Below are 23,723 nucleotides of genomic sequence, written 5' to 3' on the forward strand. Positions count from 1 at the left end.
CAGAAGTGAAATATGTTGTATAGAAAGAAGAAGCTATAAAAAGGGCCCCACTCACTTGCTCTTCCACCCAGTCTGCAGGACATGCCTAAGCCCCCAAGAATGCGCCATATTTACTTTCCCTCCTTCCTATTCCTCATCACCACACACGCTAAGCACAAACACAGACTTTGCCTCCACCATCGTCATCATCATCACCCTCCCTTCTCCCTTTTCCAATTGGATCACTTTTGTCATTAGCTGTAATGTCATCCACTTCTTGCAATTAGCCTCTGCACTCCACTGCTGTCAAAAGCATTACGCCTTCAACCGGCAGCACTGCTCATAGAAAACATTTAGCAGTTGTTTTGTTGTGTCTCAAGCAATGTATTTAATGCTGGGGCTTGTGCTGTGGTTAATGATTTTTTTATATTACTGTTATAAACACTGCAGAACACTAAGCATATATATTTTGTCTCAAATAATCCCATGCATGGGAGAGGAGATGTTTAATTAAGCAGCTTGCAGGGTGTGCTACAAAAAGTCTTCTGATTAGCGAAGTGGAAGTGAATGAATTAACAATGACCACATGAATAGCCTTGGATCATGGGTCATGTTATTCTAGTTACAAATGTTCTTCTAACGTCTGAAATCCACAGGTGATATGATAGTATCACTCTTAAAACGGCACTTGTTGTATTTCACACTTGTTATTTTTGTCTCGCTTGATTTCAGGGTTTTGGAAGTACATCTGCAGAGCACTGGTTGGGGAATGAATATGTTTACCAGTTGACCAGCCAAAGGCAGTACATCCTCCGCGTTGAACTGACAGACTGGGACGGACAGCAGGCCTTCTCACTTTATGATCGCTTTCAAATTGGCAGCGAGAAACAGAACTACAGGTAATGATCCCATTACTGCAAAGAATGTTATGTGCTTTTGTGCAGAATTTCACCTGGACTGCTCCAAAGTCCATTTGTTGTGGAGGTTCTGGACTATGTTGCACTATTTGGCAAAATGGACGAGGCCTTATGAAACCCTGAAAAATTCCTGTATCCCAAACACTTCTTAACATAACAAAAATATTTCAACACAATCTACCCGGATCCTTTATGATGTAAAAACCTGGCTATGGAAATCACACTTTTTGGATGAAGAACAGGAGTTCCAGTCAGTCAGATGGTGCATACTTTAAACTGACCTGCATGTCAACTCTAAGTGCTCAATTCAAGGATATTATTCAAATAGATACATGCTCAGTATGCTTCCCTCCCAAAGCATTAGAACAGTGAGGCAATTTACTTTTCTTTTCTTTTTTTGTTGTAGACTGAAAATTTTTAGGTAACTGATGATGCAACAGTTTACTTGCCTGACTTCCGTGCAGGCAGAGTCAGTTCAATGGCCACTCACTGACAGTGTTAACGTGAGTGTGAAAGGTTCTCTCCATATGTACCCTGCGATTGACTGACGAGTGACGATGGGTCCAGGGTGTCGTCTGCATTTCGTCCAAAGTCAGCTAGGAGGAAAAGAATATGAGACTAGACATTTCAGCTTTCATTTCCAGGTACAGTATGTACATCAAGTTCAAAGATAGCATTACTGGTAACAGAACACCAAATATTTGGGAGAGCAAAAGTATTGGACTAGATTGAATTTAAAAGCAGGCATCATGCATACTATATAGGGTTTAAGTCTGAAGCTTGACTTTGCCAGTAGAAAAACCTTCCATTTCTTTCCCTTGATGAAGTCTATTATATTGGGAAATGTGTTTTGGGTCATTATCTTCAGTTCGGTTGCAGTTTTCCTTAAATTGGCCAACAGAATATTTCATTTGACTTCTGACTCCTGCTTCCATCGTGTGGTAAATCATCAATGAAGATTAGTAAACCCGTCCTAAAAGAAGCCACAAAAGCCCAAAAATCCAATTTGCCTGTACCTACTTACAGTGTATTTCACAGCTGAGCTTGTATGTTTTAGATACAGTAGTTTATTTCTTAAATCTTAACCTTTCCATCACATTGATAAAAGATAATGTTCAGTTTCATCAGTCCATTAAACTTTCTCCCAGAACTTTAAGGCTAGCCTCTGTAATATTTTGTATATTTATAGTAGTCGTCTTGCTAATGAGATGTTTGCATCTTGTGTCATTAACGGAACAGAGGATAGGACCCAAAAATGCAAGACTCCAAAACAAATGGACAGTTTCCAAAAAGAGTGGTTTAATAGACGGGCATAGGTCGGTACACAGGCAGGCAATCCAAGAAGGGCAACAGTATCCAAGAACATGAGGCAAAGAGGCAAGGTCGATAATCGGAACAGGGTCAAAGTCTTACTGTGAGTCTGTGACAAGGAACAAGGAATGCTGGAACGTGACGACAAGGTACAACGAACTGGCAACGAGTGGGAATGAGACACGAGGTTAAATACAATCGGTAATTAGGTATGAACGAGGCACAGGTGGTGAAGATGCTCACAGGAGCAGGTGTGTGAGAAACGAGAGAGAGGAAGACAAAACCTGGAACACACACACACACACACACACACACACACACATGACATCTTGTCGTATATTGTAGCTTTTGTTCATGGAGTCTTCTGCAAACAGTAAGCAATGGTTGTGCAAAAGGCTTTGATTAATTTTCTACCTTCTTTCAGCTTCACAATGTTCCACACATAGTCAGTGCTCTGATTTTCACATCGGTTAACCCTGTAACTAGTATAAATTAAAGTCTTCGCAGGCAAAACCTAAAGCTGAAAGGTGTGAGCATTGACATCCAGCACTATTTATTATTTGAATAATTGATGTACTGTAATAGAAAACACCTGTGCCACCACACACACTTGCCACCACAAACAAAAGGCGTTATCTTTTAACCTGTATATCAGATCCAGATGTAAACACCTGGAAATAAAAACTGAAATGTTGATCTTATGTCGTATATTGACATTTTTAAAACCAAAATATTTTCAGTCGAAAGAGATTGGTCTCATTGTATAACCATGGTCTCATTGTATAACCCAGTATCCATTGTGACCCTGCAATGTCTGAACACCCTCGAATTGTTGCTTTGTCCTTCATGTATGTTGGAGATGGATACAAAATGAGACATGGAACACAGATATATGAAAACATAGAAGGAAATACTTTAATTGACAAATTTAGATTTTCTTTGGACAGGACCATTTACAATCGATTCAGTCGTGTTGATCCTGTTATGCAATCCTGTGGAGAGGTCTTTTTGATTACAATTTCAATCCAACTAAAATGTATCACTGTGTTGTCTATGTAAATCTCCTTCGACAGACATATTTGATGATGTGGGGTTCTGTTTATTCTTAAGGGGGTTAGTGATAACAGACCGCAAACTGTGGCAGATGCTTGGGATCCTCAAATATGGAAAATTGTTGCAAAAATCCAAATGTTCCAAGAAATCCTCTGGCCTCAACGGAAAGTACTGACATCTTCACTTCTCAGGTTTTCACAGTAATGCTGGTTCTTTCAGACAACATCTCCCTTTTGTTGTGAAAATAAAAAAAAAACATAAGAGATTCTGTGACTAAAAAACGTTGCCTCAACTCTTTCGTAATCTTCCAGAAAAAAATATATTGCTCTGTATCCCAGCGTGGAACTATTTGCCTCGTTGCCATAGTTAATTTGGAGAAATGTCTTGTGAGGACAGAGGTTTCACCCTACATAGCTTCGGTCATGGGGGTAGACTCTTGTGGTTTTGTCAAAGGATGAATAAAAAAAAAAAAGATTGTTAGAGAATATTACAGGTTTTTTTTTTCATTCTACATTTACTCCATGATGATGATTAATTTTTTTTTATACCATCATGGACATTGTTGAAACTACATCACTTCTTAACCCATCTTAATTAACTTACTTAGAGATACATCCACCCATCCATTTTCTGAACCCCTTATCCTCACTAGGGTCACAAGCATGCTGGAGCCTATCCCAGCTGACTCTGGGCGAGAGACGGGGTACACCCTGAACTGGTCACCAGCCAATCGCAGGGCACATATAAACAATCAACCATTTGCACTCACATTCACACCTACGCGTAATTTAGCCTCCAACCAACCTACCACGTATGATTTTGGAGATGTGGGAGGAAACCAGAGTACCCGGAGAAAACCCACGCAGGCACGGGGAGAACATGCAAACTCCACACAAGCGAGGCCGGGATTTGAGATATATATAAAACAAAATCTCTCGAGCCCTGAAAACCCTGAGAACCTATAAACAAGCTTTACTTTGGTTCACTGCAAATCAAAAATGTTTTCAAAATCCTTGTGTTTTGTTTTTGTCATTGCTATCCTTATGTTTTTTAGATTTTGACTTTTTGGGATTTTTTCATTAAATATGAAAAAAAATTTACTTTTAGATATCCTTCTACATAAACTACACAAATCTGTTTAACAATGGATGGATGGATGTTTGTTCTGAAGAAAAATTTTTGGTAGGACATTTGCACATTGCTTTTTTAAAACATTGGCCAACAACAACCAGAAGGTGCTACTACATCATGTGTTCTGGGACCTCTGTGTGTTGGATTGTCTTAACTCACTTTTGTATTTATTGCTTTTGATTGAAGAGGATAGTAGTGAGTAATACAGTCTGCTTCATAGTGAGTTGAAGACTATTTTTGTTACTTTTAGGTACTAGCAGCTATGCTGTGTCAACAAGAGTCAGATGATTGATACCGATTGATCAGGTCCTGATGAGGTACAGACAAATCCAGACAGCAAGACACACACAGCAAAGAAAAATAGGAACAGTCCAACAATAACCAAGCAAACTCAAGAAAACATTCTTCGTATTACCTGCCAAGAAAAGGTTATATTCTTGCTCCACATACATACCATTACCTTTTTAGTTTTTGTCCCCCTTCAATATAACTATGTTTAACAATATACAGTATCTTCCTTTACGTTTGGTTCAATTAGCCACATTATTCTGCCTTTTTCTGGTTCAGTGTTCTAATTTGTGGGGGAACCGCATGTAACTGTAGGAGAAATTGCAGGTGTTTGATGATGAGGTGATACAACAAGTGAGCCGAAAACCAACATTGAATGGATGGATGGATGGTTTCCTGGTTAAATCACACACGAGAAAATAGTATTGGGATGATTCAAATCAAGGTACTATATAGGTTTTTTTTTCCAATTAATTGTGTGTGTGTGAGTGTGTGTATATATATATATATATATATATAAACTTCCAATTAAAATGAATGATATAAATGGCAGCAATTCAGCTCTTTAGAAATATTTTTTTTTCTTTTTTGCTTTTCATTTTGAAGTGCAGTCCTAATATGCTCTCCTGTCAGGTTGTCATAGGATCGTATCTGTTGCTCAAAGTACAATATTTAAAATATTTAGTTTTGCCTAATTCCCATTATATTTACAGTAGGAGCCTGAATGAAGTTCAGTGCAATTGTTCTCTTACAAGTTCACACTACGTAAATTGCAATTGTGCATTCAAGTTGATGAGTGGGTGAAGCTGCTCCATTCTCCGGAAAGGTGACCTACATTTTATATATGTTTACTGATTTTGTACAGAATAAAAATGATACTTTTTTGATGTTTTTAAAAGTGCTTAGTTTTAAGGCATAATATTAATTAATGTTTATTTTAAACATAATTAAAAGGCTGAAAATTGTCTAATGCATTAATGGTTGACTGGTAGACTCCTCATTGGATTGTCAAAGCAGGTTCTGAATGCTTACGTGACTGTTTGTTGATTGTTTACCAATATAAAAAATCTGCGCACACTTGGCCATATCTTACCAAATTATGGAAAGAAAAGTAGTTTCTAAAAAGTGTTTCATTTGAAGGCTGTGAGAAATCGCAGGAAGAAAGATATTGTTTATTGCACTGTGGTTTGCTTTTCAACAAAGTTTCAGAGTCATATGAACTTTGTGCAGGTTATTGCTTGGATTGGCCTTCCTAAGGTTGCTATATGACAGCAATAACCTCTGTTCATAGTAATAGAGCACATGTTAGGAGATCTGGGGCCCCATGTCAATCCCATCTTGCGCTGGTGTAATTCAACACGTTTCTCTTGTGTGTTAGGAGAAACAACATACTTCTCTACATTGAATTATTAAGTGCACCTCCACTGAGGAAAATGTGAATGAGTTTTTAATATTTATAAATTTCAAAATATTTGATGGTTATACTTCATGAGATATATATGTGCACATAAGCTTGTTTCCAATAAATATTGGAAATAATTCAAACAACAGCCTTTGTGCACCAATGTTATTTTTCTTTATTTAGTTAGTATTCAGTTCAGTTTGATGATCATGGTTTTATAATCCAGCATGATGTCAATCACCGTGACCTAGTTTCACTTGGAAATGGTGTCAGACAAACAATTCGCCGATATCTGATTCCTCCTCTGTTTCTCTTGTTGACTGGGGTGTATAACTTTGATAGCACTTGATCTACAAGTGAAAATACTTTCTTGACACTTGGTAAATATGTATATAGATTGCACTCAAACTTCAAAGAAATTTGGAATGACTTACAATTAGATGGCCAGAACCTAAAGAAAATGCTTTTTTTCCCAATGATCACGGTGAGCACAGTCAATCTAACAGTCTTGATATTGATACTGTTGCAAGCAAGGCACGCTTTGGTTTGATTGTCGTGAGAGCGCGATCAGACCGTAATCCGATCAAGCAGGTAAATGAATTGTTAAATGGTACAATGGTGACGTAGCTACACGTTGTAAGTAGCTGCTTTGGAAACAAGTCTTCAGTTTCTATGCGCATAGTGATGCATCTGGTTCGAGCAGGTCTTCTCTTCATTGGTATGATGGATAATAATTTGGCACACGGGTACGATTCGTTTCAGGTGTGTCTTGTGACCAAACAAGTGGCCGAGACCGCCTGTTCGCTTCACACCGCCTCAAGTGTGAACACTGCATGATCCAAAGACACAAATCAAGCGTCTGGTACGCCACTTTTAGTCAACTGATGATAATGACAATGTGAACGCTAAGTAAACCAGGACCATATCGGACATTGTAGACACACTGTCCACCTGTTTTTTAAAATGTTTTTGCTTTGTTCTAGACGGGGATAGACGGCATAGAACTGGATTACTATGAATATGTTGTTCCTGTCTCATATATTGTTCCTTATCTTTATCTTTTGTCGCTTGGTTTTATGACTTGGCCCATCTTTAGATGATTCTACTACCAATTGTGCACAGAAGATAACCTGACAGGAAGCATAGCAGACAGCAGATGTCTGTTCACTTCGTAGATGTTGGTCTGGTAAATATGCTGGTCACCCAGTAAACACAGACCCATACTATTTCAAGCTGCCTGTCAAAGTGTCATGCTGAAAATCCTTCTTGATGATGTGTCTTGGCAATTTGTGAGTGCAACAGATCTCACAACGCCTTTGTAAAATGGAAACTAAAGAGTTAAAAGTGTAAGTCTGGCCTTTATCAGAGTAGTAGCAGACCTGATCCTTGACACAACATGTTTTGTTGCTTGGAATTAGGACTGACTGGCCATTCTACTCGTAAGTGAGTTGGTATGTTATCAACCAAAATATAATTTCAAAGCTATCTCCGGCCTGCTAGACTGCATTGTTTGGATGCTTGCATACTATTTTCTTGAATGTTGGCCAGGAAAAAAAAAACAATGTTCCCTTGATAATTATTTGGTATGTATCAGAACTCTGTGTCCCCCTCTTGGTGAACAACTTCAAAAAATATAAAAGACCTTTATCCTTCCACTGGATCACTATATTAATTGTTTTGATGGCCAACAGTTCTCTTTTTTTCTACTCCTTTTACTCCTCCTCTTTCTACAGATCAATCTTTTACACAGCTGTATAAATATAGGAGTCTTAAGCTACATGACTCTCTTTGCTAAAAGGAGTCACTGAGGTATTCAAACTTACTGCAATATTACTTTTACATTCACTGTGGTCATCAACTGTCATACATAAAAATGGAAACAAAACAAACAAACAGAAACTCTCATGCATCTCATTTGTTACTCATTGGGAATAATGAGATAAAGAGGTTGCAAGGTTGACTTCATGTTGAGATGAAGTCTGACTGAAGTCAGGGAACTCCATTTTAAGATCAGTTTGTGATACAAACTTCAGAATTATTGTACTTTCCTAAGACTGGTCATGTCCTTTCATGCCCTCTGACTTCCATCTTGATGGCATGATTATTGTTTTCTCTCTTTCTTTCTGGTGAATGGCTCACACATAAAAACACCGGGCTGATTCCAGTAGCAACAATTGGATAAGATCTGATGAACACTCCATAAAACGGCATTTTCTTCTTAAATTTAACATCTGCTTCCAGTGTCCTTCGAGTTGTCATTTTATATCCAGTCAGTCTTTCTAATGTTTTTACAGGTGTTCTTCATAAGCTCAATCACAACAACAAAAATATCTCTCAGGAGATATCTCCTGCAGCATGTTGTGTCTTTATTGCCGTCCGTCACTCACACTCCTCTTCTCTCTACCTCACACTGATGTGTTTTTATGTCCGGCCTCCCACCTCCTGATGTCTTTCAGGCTATTCCTGAAAAGCCACAGTGGGACAGCAGGCAGACAGAGCAGTCTAGTGATCCATGGCGCAGACTTCAGCACCAAGGACATGGACAATGACAACTGCATGTGCAAGTGCGCCCTCATGTTCACTGGTGGTGAGTGCAGTTCCACATAATGACATTTTAACTTCATGCAAAACAGTAGACACATGTTGCTTTAACTAACGTGATTACTTTTAAATCATCTTTGGGTTCCTTCACATACTGAAGCATTTTCTGGGATGTGAAGTTAATAAACGGGACAACAAGACAAGCAGCGAAAGACAGAATATAACACAAATATATACTGTACGTATAAAATCACTTGCTTAAGATGATACATGTCAAAATAAGACTGTTAATCATGAAATGTAAAGTTGTATCAAGTATTTTATGGCGTATGACAAAGGTGTATTGCAAATTTCAAAGCTGATTTGTGATGCAGACGCCCTTAATCATCTTTTAACATTATCGATTGTCATAAAAGCGTAAAAATTACTAAATCTCAATAGTAAAAAATAAAACACTGAGCCGAAAGCAATTTGATCCAATGATAAAGGCCCACTAACAACAATGGTGAATTGAGGAAAGGGGGGAATCATACACTGTATATGGGAATTGATATTTCAAATGAATTGAACAAAACAATGAACACAATGTAAAAGGCAAAAAACTCTTCTGTCTCCAATTTTGGAAAGTCTTCATCTTGGACAAAGGAAAAAAAGAGGTTTCGTTCCGGAGCCAAAAAACAATGATTCCATGTTCAGCTTCATAAGCAGGCCACAATGTCCATACCACATTAGTTCATGTCTGACCAAGCTGAACCTCTTCCTGCAATACATACAATGGGCTAATGTTGCAGTATATACTGTTATATCTATCCACACCTATTAAGCCACATTCTGCATGCTCTCCCAAATGCAATGTGGTTGGAAAATGAGCACAATATAAAAATGCTCAGGCGCTGCACCAAAAGTCAGCGTGATTAAAATGACACCACTTCTCCTGGCTTGAAAGTGGAGCCCAGCAACCCTTGCTGCTTTTTTGCTGCTTTCTAACAACTAATCAGCCATTTATGAAAGCTGACTTTCCCATTGGTGTTGCCATATGTCATTGTGATTATGTTAAAATAAAAGGAGGTGTCATTTATTGAGCGGAGAACACTCTGGTTCCGAATGATTAATTGCAAGTTGCCAGGGTCCAAGGTTACCTGACTCAGGACTGGTCTAAATCCAGCAGTGCACACAGTACTTAATTTAGGGCCTGCAGTTATAAGAATGGGTCTATATTAGATGATGTAAGTGAGAGAAAAAAAACTACAGAAAATACTATTTTGCCACATAAATGAGGTAACAAACTTCGCATGGTCTTAAGGACATTCTGTATGCAAAAACAGCACTAAATGTACTTAGGGCCATATAGACTAGATTAATTTTTGAATTTGTCAAAGTGCAATGGCTAAGTGAAGACAACTGCACCAATCTGGTTTAAACGAGCACATTGCAGCCATATGAACTATCTGACCTAAAATGTTCAGACAGACAAACAGTGTATTTTTGTATTTTCTGCTGTGTGAGAAGTCTTATGGGGTTTTTACCCTGGAGATAAATTGGATCCTTTGGTTGAATACTCCAACATTGTTTTTATTTTGAAACATTTCCCATTTGTATAATGCACAGCCATGTGTAATACACACCCCCAAAGTTGACCTAAAAATTCTGCAAAACCCTTCTACCTATGTAGAATGCATTTTTACAATGCATGCTTTTGCTTCTACCCATATGATCAAAACATGAAGAATTATCTGTATTTTGTTAGTTTTGTTTCACATAATTATTCTGAAGTTAAGCACTTTATTTGAACACGTAATACTGAAATTCACAGACCTACTTTTATTTTGTAAATGACAAAACACACAGTTTTGCTCATGTTTGATTACCCAGGCAGAATTTGTAAGGTGGGGACAATTCTTTAAAGAAAACACGAAGGGCTAGGCGAAACACATTTAATTTTATTTTAAAGGGATTCAAATTAAACTGTTAAGCATTTCAGAAAAGCATTATCATTAAACAAAACATAACTCTAAAGAAATTAATGATGGTTGTTGTTAGTCATCAGTCGTTTAAAAAAAAAAATAATTCTCTCAGGGTATGTAAACTTATGAGCACAACTATACATATATGCAGTCATACGTACCCCTGTCATTTTGGAATGAAAGTGTAGGCTTCACCTTTTGCATAACCTCTAGGTGGCGGTGGCATATTAGTATGAAAGTGTACATCTTTCTCATAACCTCTAGATGGTGGCGGCATATAGGAATGAAAGTGTACAGCTTTTTGATAACCTCTAGATGGGGGCCTAGATTTATAAAATGTGAAGTCTTTTTCCATTTCCCCAATACCTATGTATAATGCACACTATGGACTTTAGACAATTTTTTTGGGGGGGGAAACCCTGCATTATACACAAGAAATTACGGTAATCTCTTCGAGGATCAAAGCGTCACCAACATAAAGCACTTATTAACTATATAGAGGCCAGTGCCGGGTACTAGAGTTGGGACTTACCCGACTTTGTTTTCTTACCCGACTTCGGTATATTTTTCTCCCTTATTTTGTTCTGTTCTTAACACCCCTCCCTGAGGTTGGTACCTTTTTGGGAATAAGTGTGACAAAAGGCCTAAAAATGTCATAGAAAAAGACACACTTAATTGTGCATGACGTCAGTTGAAAGTCCAAATATAAACAAGATGATTTTGGTTGAGTTCTGGAACTGTACAAGCTCTGAAGCATTCAAATTCAGTCGTACCACTATACTCAAATGAAATGTGATGGACAAAACTACAATTCACGATGTAAAAAGGATACTTTCACTCACAAGCCAAGCATCAAATATTTTTCTCACCACTGAATCTTTGTCTTACTCAGCAGGAACTACAAAGTTAGCAGAACCATAGCACCCTTATCAGACTTATTGCAAACGCCCTCTAAGTAATGTTTAGCCCAAACATATTGTTACACCGTGTACTCTCTTGAGTAATGAGCTCATCATCCCATATAAAAATTTACTAACTCGTGTTTCCGGACATTTTCATTCATTTCTCACGAAACATGACATGGAATTTGGCAAGCAAACTTGTTCAAATGAATCTCCTCCTAAAGCCAGAACTATAAAACTATAATACACTGGTTTGTCAGCTAATTATCCCTCACTTTAAATGCTGTTGTGTGTGTGTGTGTGTGTGTGTCTGTGTGTGTGTGTGTGTGTGTGTGTGTGTGTGTGTAATCACTGCGATGAGCGTTAGCAACAAGGGCAACTCATTCCCAGTGATGGCAGACAAGCTTTGTGAAATGTCAAAGTAGTGTTCAGCTCTGACACAGGCGGGAGTGCGTGACACATGCCATGCTTTGCATATGTTCCATATCTGACCGTATCAGCAATTGAGAGTTCACAAGCCACAGATAAAGAGCGTGAATGTTACATTGCTGATATCTAAAATACGGTTTCATGTGTTTCAAACTCATCCTCCAATATATTCTTACAATCACATCCGCACATCCACCATTTCTCGTAATCGCAGAAAGGAATTATGAACCGTGTCACCTTGAGAGTGGAATACAAGTTCCCAGTGCCAGCCCCGAGCTGTGATCTCTGGTGTACACATACTTATGCTTTAAATAGAGCGAGGTACCGAACGGGTTCACCAACAGGTACTGGCATGCTAACGACCACAGTGACAGTAACACATTGAACAGATAAAAGTTAAATAGTTACAAGTGTCAGCATGGGCACAGCATGGGAGACCCATGTTCCTTGTCTTAGTATTACATTATATTTATTTATTATTTATTTAGTTATATTTGCATTTTATTTATTATGTTTTATATATATATATATCTCAGTATTCAAAAAAACATGCCAACAACTATGTTTTCGAGCCTAAAGACAAGAACACTATTAATGTTTCTGTAAAACATTTCTGTTTGACAATTCTGAGGTTTATAATGTGCATGTTAGGTAATTGAAGACTAAATTGTGAATGTGAGTCTGAATGGTGGTTTGTCGAGATCGGCCTGCAATTGGCTGCCGAACCGTAAAAACTGTACCTCACCTCTCGCCCAAAGTCAGCTGGGATTTCTTTATTTATTTAATTATACTCATGCCGATCGCTCAAGGGGAAATTCAAATTCACACTCAGCTGTTTATTTTGGTGTTGCACACCACACAGAGGATCAGATGACACATACATCATGCAGGCACGAAAGGCGAGATGTCAGAGTGAAAGGGACACACAATCAATGCTGCAGCTCTTGAGCTAGGGCGGTGAAGACGGTGCCTTGCTCAAGTGCGACAGTAGCCTGAAAGCAGCCTAGCCTCTCTCCAACAGCTAATTTGTCCGCATTTGTGACCCTCTGGCTCGAAACCCCCAGTCGTTACAGATAGGGCCATAAATGGGATTTTCTAAAACATTGCCAAAAATCCTACACATCTGGATCATTACCCTCTGGATAATGACATCACAGATTTGTGTTCAGTATACACATATCAAATGTGGATCAGCTTGGTTGTGATTCTTTTTCCTGCTATCACAGCTAATATATTTTGGTACAGAGCACATCTCACAGCTGTCTTATTTGAATAATCGATGACACAAAACTACATTTGTGTAGAGAACTCATCTACCAACATATTGGAATGGATGATAAAAACCCAGAAGAGTTCCAGTGGGTCCATCTTACAGGTTTTTATGATGGATTCTTATTAAAATGTATTATGAACATTCTTGGAAGAATACCAACTTATCCAGGTTCGTATTGTATATCAAAAACTATGCAATGCGCAAAAAAAGAAAAAAATTATACTAATTTAAGAAATGTGTTTATGTTCTCTTTTTAGGTTGGTGGTTCGATGCTTGCGGCCCATCCAACCTTAACGGCATGTACTTCGTGCAAGGACAGCATGTGGGGAAGGTAAACGGTATCAAGTGGCACTACTTTAAGGGCCCCAGCTACTCACTACGAGCCACGGCCATGATGATCCGCCCGCTGGAATTCTCCTAGCCGTTAAACCTCCAAATGGCAATTTAGCACAGAGGGACGCTTCCAGTTTTATCCTCATCTCATTTCACCGGCTATGCTTCATAACGTTTTCCTCTGCAATGAAGTGAGAAATAACCATGGGGAGGAAAACAGAGGAAGGCATGATTTATGCTCCTGATCAGATCAACACACTTGTAATTATTTAAGGAAAACATAAGTGAAGTGTTCTTTATCCCACACTGGGAATGTGTGCACATTTTAAAAACACACATCAAGAAAACTAGGATTTTTCTTCCAATTTGTAAGAATGAGGACGTTCTGAATATGATGGAGTGATGGATAACAGAGCAGCGAGGACTCACAAACTGCAGGACAGAACTGATCTTTTATGCTCTGAGGGACACAACTCACATATTTGTCTTTTTGTATTAAATTGTTGCTCACAGAAAAGTGGCTTAAATGTTATAATTCTTATGTTTTTAAGTATTCATCTCTTATGACAACTGTATGCAAATATCCACCATCACATGAATGTCTTTACTACAGTACGGTGTATTCTGAATCTACAGTATATGTGCATTATGATTGAGAAGCACACTCGGTTTTCAGCTGACCTTTATTTTATTAATGATGATATTCAATGGTGACACATTGCTGATTGTTTTTAGACTTGATATGTTATGGAATTAAATCGTGGAATGGAGCCACTTGAAAAATGAATGACTAGTCCCATCCATACATGGATTCTATGGCGTATTATATCCATACTGAAAAAAAGGGGGAGTAAAAACGAGTGAATGTAAAATTTTCCCACAAAAACAAAAACCTAAATCAAGTCCGAGACCATCCACTGTTTGACTGTATCGCTGAAGACTTGCTATATTTGCATTGGGTAATACCATTATTAGCTAAAATACTTCTGGATGGATGACCAAACTCATCTAACCGAAGAGAAATGTTCAATCTGTTCAGTTTGATTTTTGTATTGTAACACTGATTACACTGATTATACTGATGACAGTGTCAACGAGACAAAAGCATTAAATGTGGAAAACGTTGCTTTTAGATCTGCATAAAACGAAGAAAATATACATTTGCATAATGAAGTCACGTGTATATTGAGACCTGCGCTACTACTCCACTGCAGGACTGGGACATTCACCATTCTAAAACTATAAGGGCTTATATTAAGCTGGTTACCTTGTTTGCAAATCTAACAGGTATGTGATGGTCAATACATCTGTCCTGTATCATCATAATGTAAACTGTTAACAGGAAAAACAAAAGAAAACGTATTTTTGGAGACGTCAGCATGAAACTTCATCTAAATTCAGACTTTCTGTTTTCCAGTCATGCTCCTTGGGTCGGATATGAGGCATGTAAAGTCATTGTGCCAGCAAATTATTCACACGAACGAGCATTTCATAACATTTACCTTACGACAGCAGAATGTGTTGGAGGATTCCTGGAGGACGCATGAAGGAAGAGAGGAATACGCATTTGGTGTATCTCGAACTTGTAAAGCTACCATTGACTCGTTCGAATAACATTTAGATCATTGAATGTGTTTGTATATAAATCAGCTTTCCCAAGGAAAGCTATTTTATTCTGTCGGATTAACAAAATGAAGATAACACTAGAGAAGTGTGCCACTGATAACTCTGCTTTTACCTCATTAAACTGTAGATTTGCTGATTTATTTAAACATCTTTTGTATCATGTGGTCAGTGTTGTGTTGATATCAAATAAAATGTGATGCACTAAGATTATTATCCTCTCTCTTGAACTGGACTTTTTTTTTACATTTATTGTGATGATGCACTTGTGTCTAAAGTTTCATAGTGTGGGCTCTCACTCATTCATGCGTCCAAATGCATAATTTCAATGGTGTTATTTATTTATTTTTTTTAAATGCCAAATTTAAGGACTCTTTACAAGGTACGGGCATCAAGTGTATGTTATATATGTTAACGTTAAATGGTGAGATGTGACTTCCCTATTTGTGTTTCCTTCACCTTTTATTGATCGTAAATAAAATATAAAAATACGTACTCCTTTTTTAACTTAAAATACATGTTTTTGGAACGTGAGGGAAAGGGCAGGCATGCTAGCTATTACCCAACCATGTTGGCTTGTCAACCATATTCTGAAAATGTTGACAACCTTCATTAACAAATACACCCCAATCCTTGGTGGTGGTGTGTTGTTTTTGTCCTTCATACATAAAAAAAAAATAATAAATAAGGAGCAGCAGTAGAATGTTACAACAAACACAATGTACGAATGTAATATAGAATATTTTTATTTTGAGATAAATGCATATGAAAGGTTGGAAGAACGTAGAGGCCAAACTGTGAGATTCACGTCAGATTAAAATGTCCAGCTCATCAGCGAGGGTGCATTGCATAAGTGCACCGATACTTTACCATCAGACAAAACAACACGATTTTACGATACACAATTTTCAGCTAATAATTTTAAGAACATTTTATTTGCAGCAAATACATTTGTATGAAATGCAGTACAGACAAAATAACAATAGTAAAAATAAATTTGATAACAATTTCCTTGACTCTCGCTCGATCACCCTGCTGCCCTGAACTTCCTATACAGCATACTTTCGATGATAGATGTCAAATAGTTATTGTTTTGTTTTTTTCTGGTCAAACCAGATGGTGCAAAGATCATTTCCTCACTGCACATATAGTGGAGTTTCAATTGTTTCACGTATGTGATGGAACCAATGACAGATTGCCAAAGTGCCAAAAAATGCTGTCAGGACCTGTAGTGCCTCTTCATAGTTGAGATTCCAGAGCCTAATCAGAGGTTAAACAAACTACTAGGGCCTGCAAACTACTATGTGCCCGTCACCACCGGTACTGACCCGACACCCTCGCCGGAATGTGTTCAATAGTGGCTGAGGCAGGGGAGTGTCAAGAGCCTCCGTACAAATTGGCAAACAAACATTTGGCCTTTGTTGGTGTCAAGAGACGACATACCAATAACTGCTTCTCAACTTTCCCCTCCATGTGCATTTACAGCCCTCGCTGCATTTCTGCAAATGGATTACCTCTTAGAAGGCACAGAATGTTTTGGTGGCATCTTAGGGCTTGAAATAAAGTATAAGCTTGAAGTTTCAGAAGCACTCCACACCGGAGTAACAACAGTACGAGCGGCGATCACATGTAGATTTGAAATGGACAAGAGAGATACATACAGAGACCTTTTAACCGCAAGATGTCGTAATTCCTTAACTCCTGCGAGACTCGTTTGATGACGCTTCGATGAGCCAATCACAGCCCAGGATAGAGGACAGCTGCCATCCATCAGTCAATAGCGCACCGATCTCACACGATCTCATGCACTGTATCTTATGTAAAAAAAATTAATAAATCTTTTTTTTTTTTTTTTTTTTTTTTTAAATCCCGCGATATAGTGAATTATCAGTGTAATTATGATTTTAGAAAATCTGCCATGCACTCAACCCTCAATTGGTAAACCGCGATATAGAGGTTTACTGTATTGGAATTTGACCAGATGTAATATAGCACAATATACTCTAGTACCGCAGTTAGTTGTTTGGACACTTTGAGCCGCTGAATCCTACGATAAGACAACGGGCATACTTGAAAATGAAAATAAAACGTTCACGTTAACAGTATAAAATACCTTATGAAAGTACAATTTATGGCATGTGAAATGGAATTACACCAAGGGGTGTCAAACTCATTGTAGCTAATTTGATGTTAAATGGGCCAGGACCACTAAAATCTTAGCATACCTGATTTCATAATAAATACGTTTTCCCCTCTGTTTGAATGCAAACCAAGTCAAATACATTAGGAAACATTTTATATTTAATGATTTTTATTTGAATCATTTTACAAAACAACCTCGGATTTCTTGAGAATATTTTGCTTTAACTTGTCATCAATAATGTTGGTATAATTAAAAATCCACCAACAGTATAATCCCATGAAAATTACCACCTACTTTAAAAGTGTTCACCATCATTTTCTTAGAACGCACACAATATGTTAGTAACAAGTATGTTACTTGTGCATCAATGCTTGTTTCTTTCCTGCTCTCTTCAAATTCCAATAACTGATTACAGTGATTGTATTTTAAGGCACAAAACTTTCAGTCACAGGTATTTGGAACTGCAAAATATTGCATTGCACTTTAAAATTGAATCAATTTATGAAGACCTAGGAATTATTACCATTTAATTTCTTACAGGAGCGCAATCATTCTCAAAATTATCCTTAGTCCCCACCACCATAATGTCTTTTGTATGTTTTCACTTTCAAATTCATCCTGTGGGCCAGATTGTGCCCCCTAGCGGACCGGTTTTGGCCCACGGGGCGTATGTTTGACACACCTGTGTTAAAGACCGTAAGACTTGATTTTGCCAGAGGAGAAGATCATCAGCCCTTTAGCAGCTAACTGTTTTGGTTTTGATATAAAATAATATAACCGAGTATAATCACCAGTTTACTACTTTAGAGTTGCGAGCATATGAATTGCAAACTGGTAAGCAAGATTTAACTGTGTTCTTTTGTGTGTGTGTAAAAAGCTTACATGTATTATCTCTGATCGTTAATACCGATGTTACCCGAAATAAAGGACTGCATTTTGTAGTTACGTTTATATGAATGTTGCGATCCAAGGAAACCCCTATTTAGTTTTGAAGGCATTTTTTAACATGTACTTGAGTTGTATGTTTCTTTGATCTTGTGGTATATATGAAGTTCCAAATTATGCTTGCCAGGCGGGGTTGTGGCCTTTGCTCTCCCGAGGGCCAATTTTATTCATACCACTGTTATTTTGGATCTCATTACGTTGTGCCTATGAAAGTGTGATGTGAGCTTGCAGCGAAGCTCACGCAAACGGATTTAAAGTCTCTTCTTGGAAGGATAGACGGCCAGAGAATTCTTTGTAAAACAATGTTTTTAAAGCGTTAAATGTATCTGTACTTTCCTTGTGAAGATTGATTTGTTATTGTTTTCAAACTAAACACTCACTTCTTTGGGTAGATTGTCAGCGAATCAATCGGCCTTAAATGTTGAACCCACAAAGACCTTTGTCTGCCGATAAATATAGCATCCTCGCTAGGGGAAAGCTCTGTTGACTTGGGCCATGGTCAGCAGTTTAAATGTTAGATATACTTGGAACAAATTACACGAATCAGCCGGGCAACATTTGTTGAATAATTTGATATATGACATGAAGTCAATGCATTACAGTAAGAGCAAATGGAATTCCCAATTGCCATTGGCCTTGGCTGCATTTTGTCATTAATGTTCATTAGTGAATGTGACAACGCCTCCACCCAAAGCAAATATTGTTCTATTATTACTCTCTTTGCCATTTGCTTTCTGGCATTAACATGAGTCCGTCGGTGCTGATGTGTTTCAGCATTGCCACTAAAGATGGTGGACTCTGAGTCATGCTTGAAACCATCAAGCAGTTATCAGTGACACAGGGGAAGATTTCGGACATTAAACAGCAATATTTAAACCTTCTACAACTGTAAACACTTGCCACTCTAAAATGCTTTTGTTTTATCATATTCCTTCCTCTTCGGCTTCCACGCTCTTCATAATGTAAAACACTGTCATGCGGGCTGTCATATAAATCTAAACCAGGAACTTTTAACTGTCCCTCGATGTCTAATGAGTGCATCTGGTTTCAGTAATGCTCTTTGTCCTCTTGTTGGACTCCTAACTGGTGACCATGACTCTTGGTTAGTCCTCTCTGACCCATATTTTGGACTTGATTTAATTTGTCCAAGATCCTAATCCCTATTTTTGAGCACCAAACAATACAAAGGTCACTTCTTTATACGTGAATAATACAGAAGTTTACTTTTGCTTGCTGACGTCAGCTTTACAGAACGTTCAAGGCAACATGAAGCCACGCTGTGTTGAATTAAAACCTGATTTTTGTGTAGAATTTCAACCCAGTTTTAGGGGCACTAAAGCACCCATACATTTCTTCTTCTCAATCTTAAAAATACTGCAAATGAAAGTATCGCAGGGCACATATAGACAAACAACCGTACACACCTACGTTCAATTTAGTCTTCGATGCCCATAACATGCATGTTTTGAGAATGTGGGTGTAAACTGGATTTGCCTGACAAGCATGCAATTATGCAAACTCCACACAGGGAAGCCGCAATTGACATTCTTACCCCACACATCAGAACTGTGAGGCAAACTTGCTAAGTTCTGCCTGGGAAGTAGTCATAACATACATTATTTTATGATTATTTTCATACACTAGCTTCTACATCTAAAGAGCTGACAAAGAGTAATGTACTTGCATTTGGACCGTAATGTTTTTGTTGGAACTCGCCAGTTAGTGTACCCTAGAAATGCACACACAACTGGTACTACAAGTCCCAGCATACATTGCGATAGCTGGTGTGTGTTGTAGCTGAGAAGAAATTGCAGAACTGCAGAAAATTGTGTAGGATTATGATTAACAAGGTCTCAGAGGTGTGCACACAAGGGATGTTCACAGATGCGTTCCAGGCCAATTCATACATTTTTGTTGCAAAACAGCTCGCCAAACAAAACAATCCGGAAACAAGCGGCATAAAGTAAACAAAGCAGCAGCAAGAGTGCAGATGTTGATGCACACCAAGGAAGACAGGTGCATTGTGTCCAGATTTGAGCCTCCTCAGACCACCCAGTCCAGTTGACCGAAATCACCCAGCTAGCATACAGTATATGCACTGGTTTACTATCTGCCTGCAGACACAACCAGAATTAATCCTTTTTAGACCAAAGATTTCCTAAAACTCTACCTATATTAGGACAAAATACAATTTAAAAAACCCTGCAAATTATGATTTTGGGTTTAATGTCAGGGTAAACCTATAATGCACGATAACATTTACGGGTCAACGTAATTTGACCTTTTTTGAATGCATGTTTGTTTAATTTTTCGGTACTTTTTGCACAACTTGCTGTTCTCTAACAAGGAGCTGAACAGAAAAGCTAACAGTATGTGACACTCAAAGCTCAGCGGCCAGCTGTCTGAATGAATGTTTATGGGAGGGGGGGGGGGGTGAGTACTGAAACATTGAACAGTTGGACATGCACATTCAAAGGTTTAAGGGTCAAATTGAGTTGACCTGTAAAAGTTAACGTGTTTAAAAGCCGATGTCTGTTCTCCAGTATATATCTGAAGAGAATCTTACCATAACAGGCGTACTGATCCCCAACCGAGTCTACAGTGAACTCTGCTGGTGAAAATCTATCCTCACAGTGTGCATGCTCTGAAAATATACTTAAATTGAACTAATACCGCATAAATAGGATTCAATAATCGGTCCGTTTCTGTGGAATATCATTTACATTGCCTTATTAAAAAAGCCTCAGTGGCTTGTAAGAAAATAAAGAAAAGATAAAAACTCCTTTTAGTTTTTATTTCACAATGTACAGGAAACATGTTTCAAATGTGATGATGTTATTATTTCCGATCACAAAGGGTGTGATGTGTCCTTAATCGTAACTATAACTATTTTCACATTACTCCAAAATGTTTGGGGGAATTACTGAGAAATGTTTGTTCAAAGAAAAACGTTATCGTCGCTTCATTGTACTTGTTCAAATACATTCCAAAGCTTGTTGTTTGAAAAAAGAACAGAAAGGAAAAGCCATGACCTCAGACCATTGTTTTGTGCCTGGAAAACTAATAAAAGAGTACTACCATGTTTAATGATAGTAGCAATTAAAATGTATTTTTTTCAATACACTCTGACAAGTTTAATTCAAATTCAATTATCAAGCATGTCTATATTGTAGGCTTTACTACCCAATTTTTAACATGTTGACATGTTATTGTAACTGCTCACTTTTGTCACTTTACCCCTGTGAGCTGTGCACCTTGTTATACGAAATTAATAACTGCAGTGATTATTGCAACTATCATGAACTCATACAGCACAAAAGCAAAATGACACATTCGGTTATCTTAACAGTGTAACAAAATCCTATGAATATTTATTTTTTTAATCAATAATAAAACAGAGTAATCTAACTGTATGTTTATTATTGAAGTTGCAGTTTGCAATGGTGCAGTTGTGTAGAATGGGTTGAAGGGGAATCACTCGACTATTCATCCCCCACCCCTATGCTGCAGAAGAGGCTATTGAATTGGCTTTAACATCTTTATATCTTTCTTATCTTTCTATTTTTGGCAGTTTCGTTTGGGACTTCTTGCAACAAGGAAGTCTAGGACTTGCACGCAGGGGATCTCATCACGAAAAAATGACATCAACATCTTAGGTGAGCTTTATGGAATGTGAAATATCAACCTGGACTATGTGAAAATACCACAAAAAAAAGACGGTTTGACACAATGGTGCTGAAAAGCACACCATATATTTTTTTTGTTATAATTAGTGGTTATATTTTGTTATATTTATTACGTCACAACTGTGGAGTTGTGTAGGAGCACCATACGTCGCACAAAATATATCTCAACTTGAAAAAAAAACGACTTTTTGCCCGTTTAATGGCTGATGAGTCACTTCTATCCTCCATGACGGACTGGCCACAGCTGCAACTGTGTGCGTTCGCCTGGGCCAAAATCTCTTTATAAGATCCAGTCTCCTGTACAAACACGGATTAGAAATCCACCTACAGTATAATCCCATGAAAATTAGCACCTACACTAAAAGTGTTGAACTTTATTTTCTTAGAATGCACAAAGTATGTTACTTGTGCATTAATTCCTGTTTCTTTCCTGCTCTCTTCGAATGAACTGTGATCTAAATTGCATTGCAAGATAAAACCGGTTCATGCGTTAGCAGGGGGTCCTCATCGGCTCCACATACCACTTTCTTTTTCTGGGCAAGGGTGTTTTTTCTTTCCTCTTAAATTCCTATGTGATTTAAAATGCTTACGTCTCTGCTCCTCAAATATCGCGATCAAAACAGAATTGCCAATTACATCCTCTTTTCCCCTATTAAAATGTTACAAGTACAAAACAGACACGATCCACAGAGCAATGCAATACTATTGTATTGAATTCAGACTTTCACAGTTAATTAGAGCAGATAATTAAAGGATATATAAAGTTATGCGTGTTGGATAGCCTCAAGACTGGTCTGCGTTCATTCTGCATCCAGTGGCCCATTTCAATGTTTTCTTGGGGTTAGAGGCACTACAATCTGTGATGAAACACGACTCTGCATAGGGGTGAGCAGTGTCGGGCAAAGGTGCCTGGAACGGAACCCTTGGATAGTGTGACTGCTTTCAGAGCTGGAGCTGCAACTGGAAGGGTAGGCAGCAGAAAGTTTATGCAAAACAATGTTTTAATAACCTGACGTCTGATTTAGGAGGAATTTGTTTTGCCTTAAATTGTTCTTTAGCAAGTAATGATGTCGAAGCAACAAGCGGGGCAAGCCTCTCTATGGAAAGCGTCCGCCAACAAGAATATCAAGAAGCTTAGGGCCATCAGCACCGTGTGTAGCCTGGCAAAAAGCTGGCAGCAGTGAATGAGAGGAAGCAGGCTACAGAGCCGAGTGGATGGTGTCCTTCAAGTCAGCGAGACTCATCAGAGGAACCCCAAAAGACTTGGGTCCCCAAGAAATCCATCCACGGCCAGAAGACAGAAGATGCTCTGCATAACATGGTTGTTTCTAAAGGAGTATCTGACGTTCCGAATTTGCTTCAAGATAGAACCCAGGTTGAAGATACAAACAACTCAGAGGTACCGATGATTTATATACAAATTTATATATAAATCATCGGTACGGTACCGATGATTTATATAAAAAAGAAATAAATCAATAAATATATGTGCTTTCATAGAGGCATAAACAATGGTCAGGTCAAATTATTATTCATTGTCTGCTTTTATATAAAATTATAATATAATATAAAATTCGATACCACCAGTTTCATTTTAGGATCAATACTCCCACAACATGATGCTCGAGCGTGTTTTTGGAGCTAGAGTACATCCAAGCAGTAGCCCTTTGGTCTCGTCGAAACAAAACAGAATTCCCTTGGATGTGATGCATCTTTTTGCTAATTTGTTCTCGAGATCCACAGACACATGTTCTACAGATGGAAAACGCAGTGAACTTGTTGTATTGTTTGTGTGTGTTTTTT

At 38.1% G+C, this 23,723-nt stretch overlaps 2 protein-coding genes across 2 annotated transcripts in view; both read left to right on the top strand.

The window, feature by feature from the left end:
- The window catches only part of angpt1 (angiopoietin 1), a 48,750-nt gene extending 35,136 nt beyond the window's left edge, over nt 1–13,614 (top strand). Inside the window, exons 7-9 of the mRNA XM_061664535.1 lie at nt 712–878; nt 8,538–8,668; nt 13,448–13,614. Coding sequence (XP_061520519.1) covers nt 712–878; nt 8,538–8,668; nt 13,448–13,611 — 462 coding nt within the window. The 3' untranslated portion in view covers nt 13,612–13,614. The remainder of the gene's footprint in view (nt 1–711; nt 879–8,537; nt 8,669–13,447) is intronic.
- Nucleotides 1–23,723, top strand: part of LOC133395539 (zymogen granule membrane protein 16-like) — a 54,727-nt gene that overhangs the window by 24,475 nt on the left and 6,529 nt on the right. The window lies entirely within an intron of this gene.

The sequence above is a fragment of the Phycodurus eques genome, chromosome 20 (assembly GCF_024500275.1).
Source record: "Phycodurus eques isolate BA_2022a chromosome 20, UOR_Pequ_1.1, whole genome shotgun sequence".
NCBI classification, from domain to species: domain Eukaryota; kingdom Metazoa; phylum Chordata; class Actinopteri; order Syngnathiformes; family Syngnathidae; genus Phycodurus; species Phycodurus eques.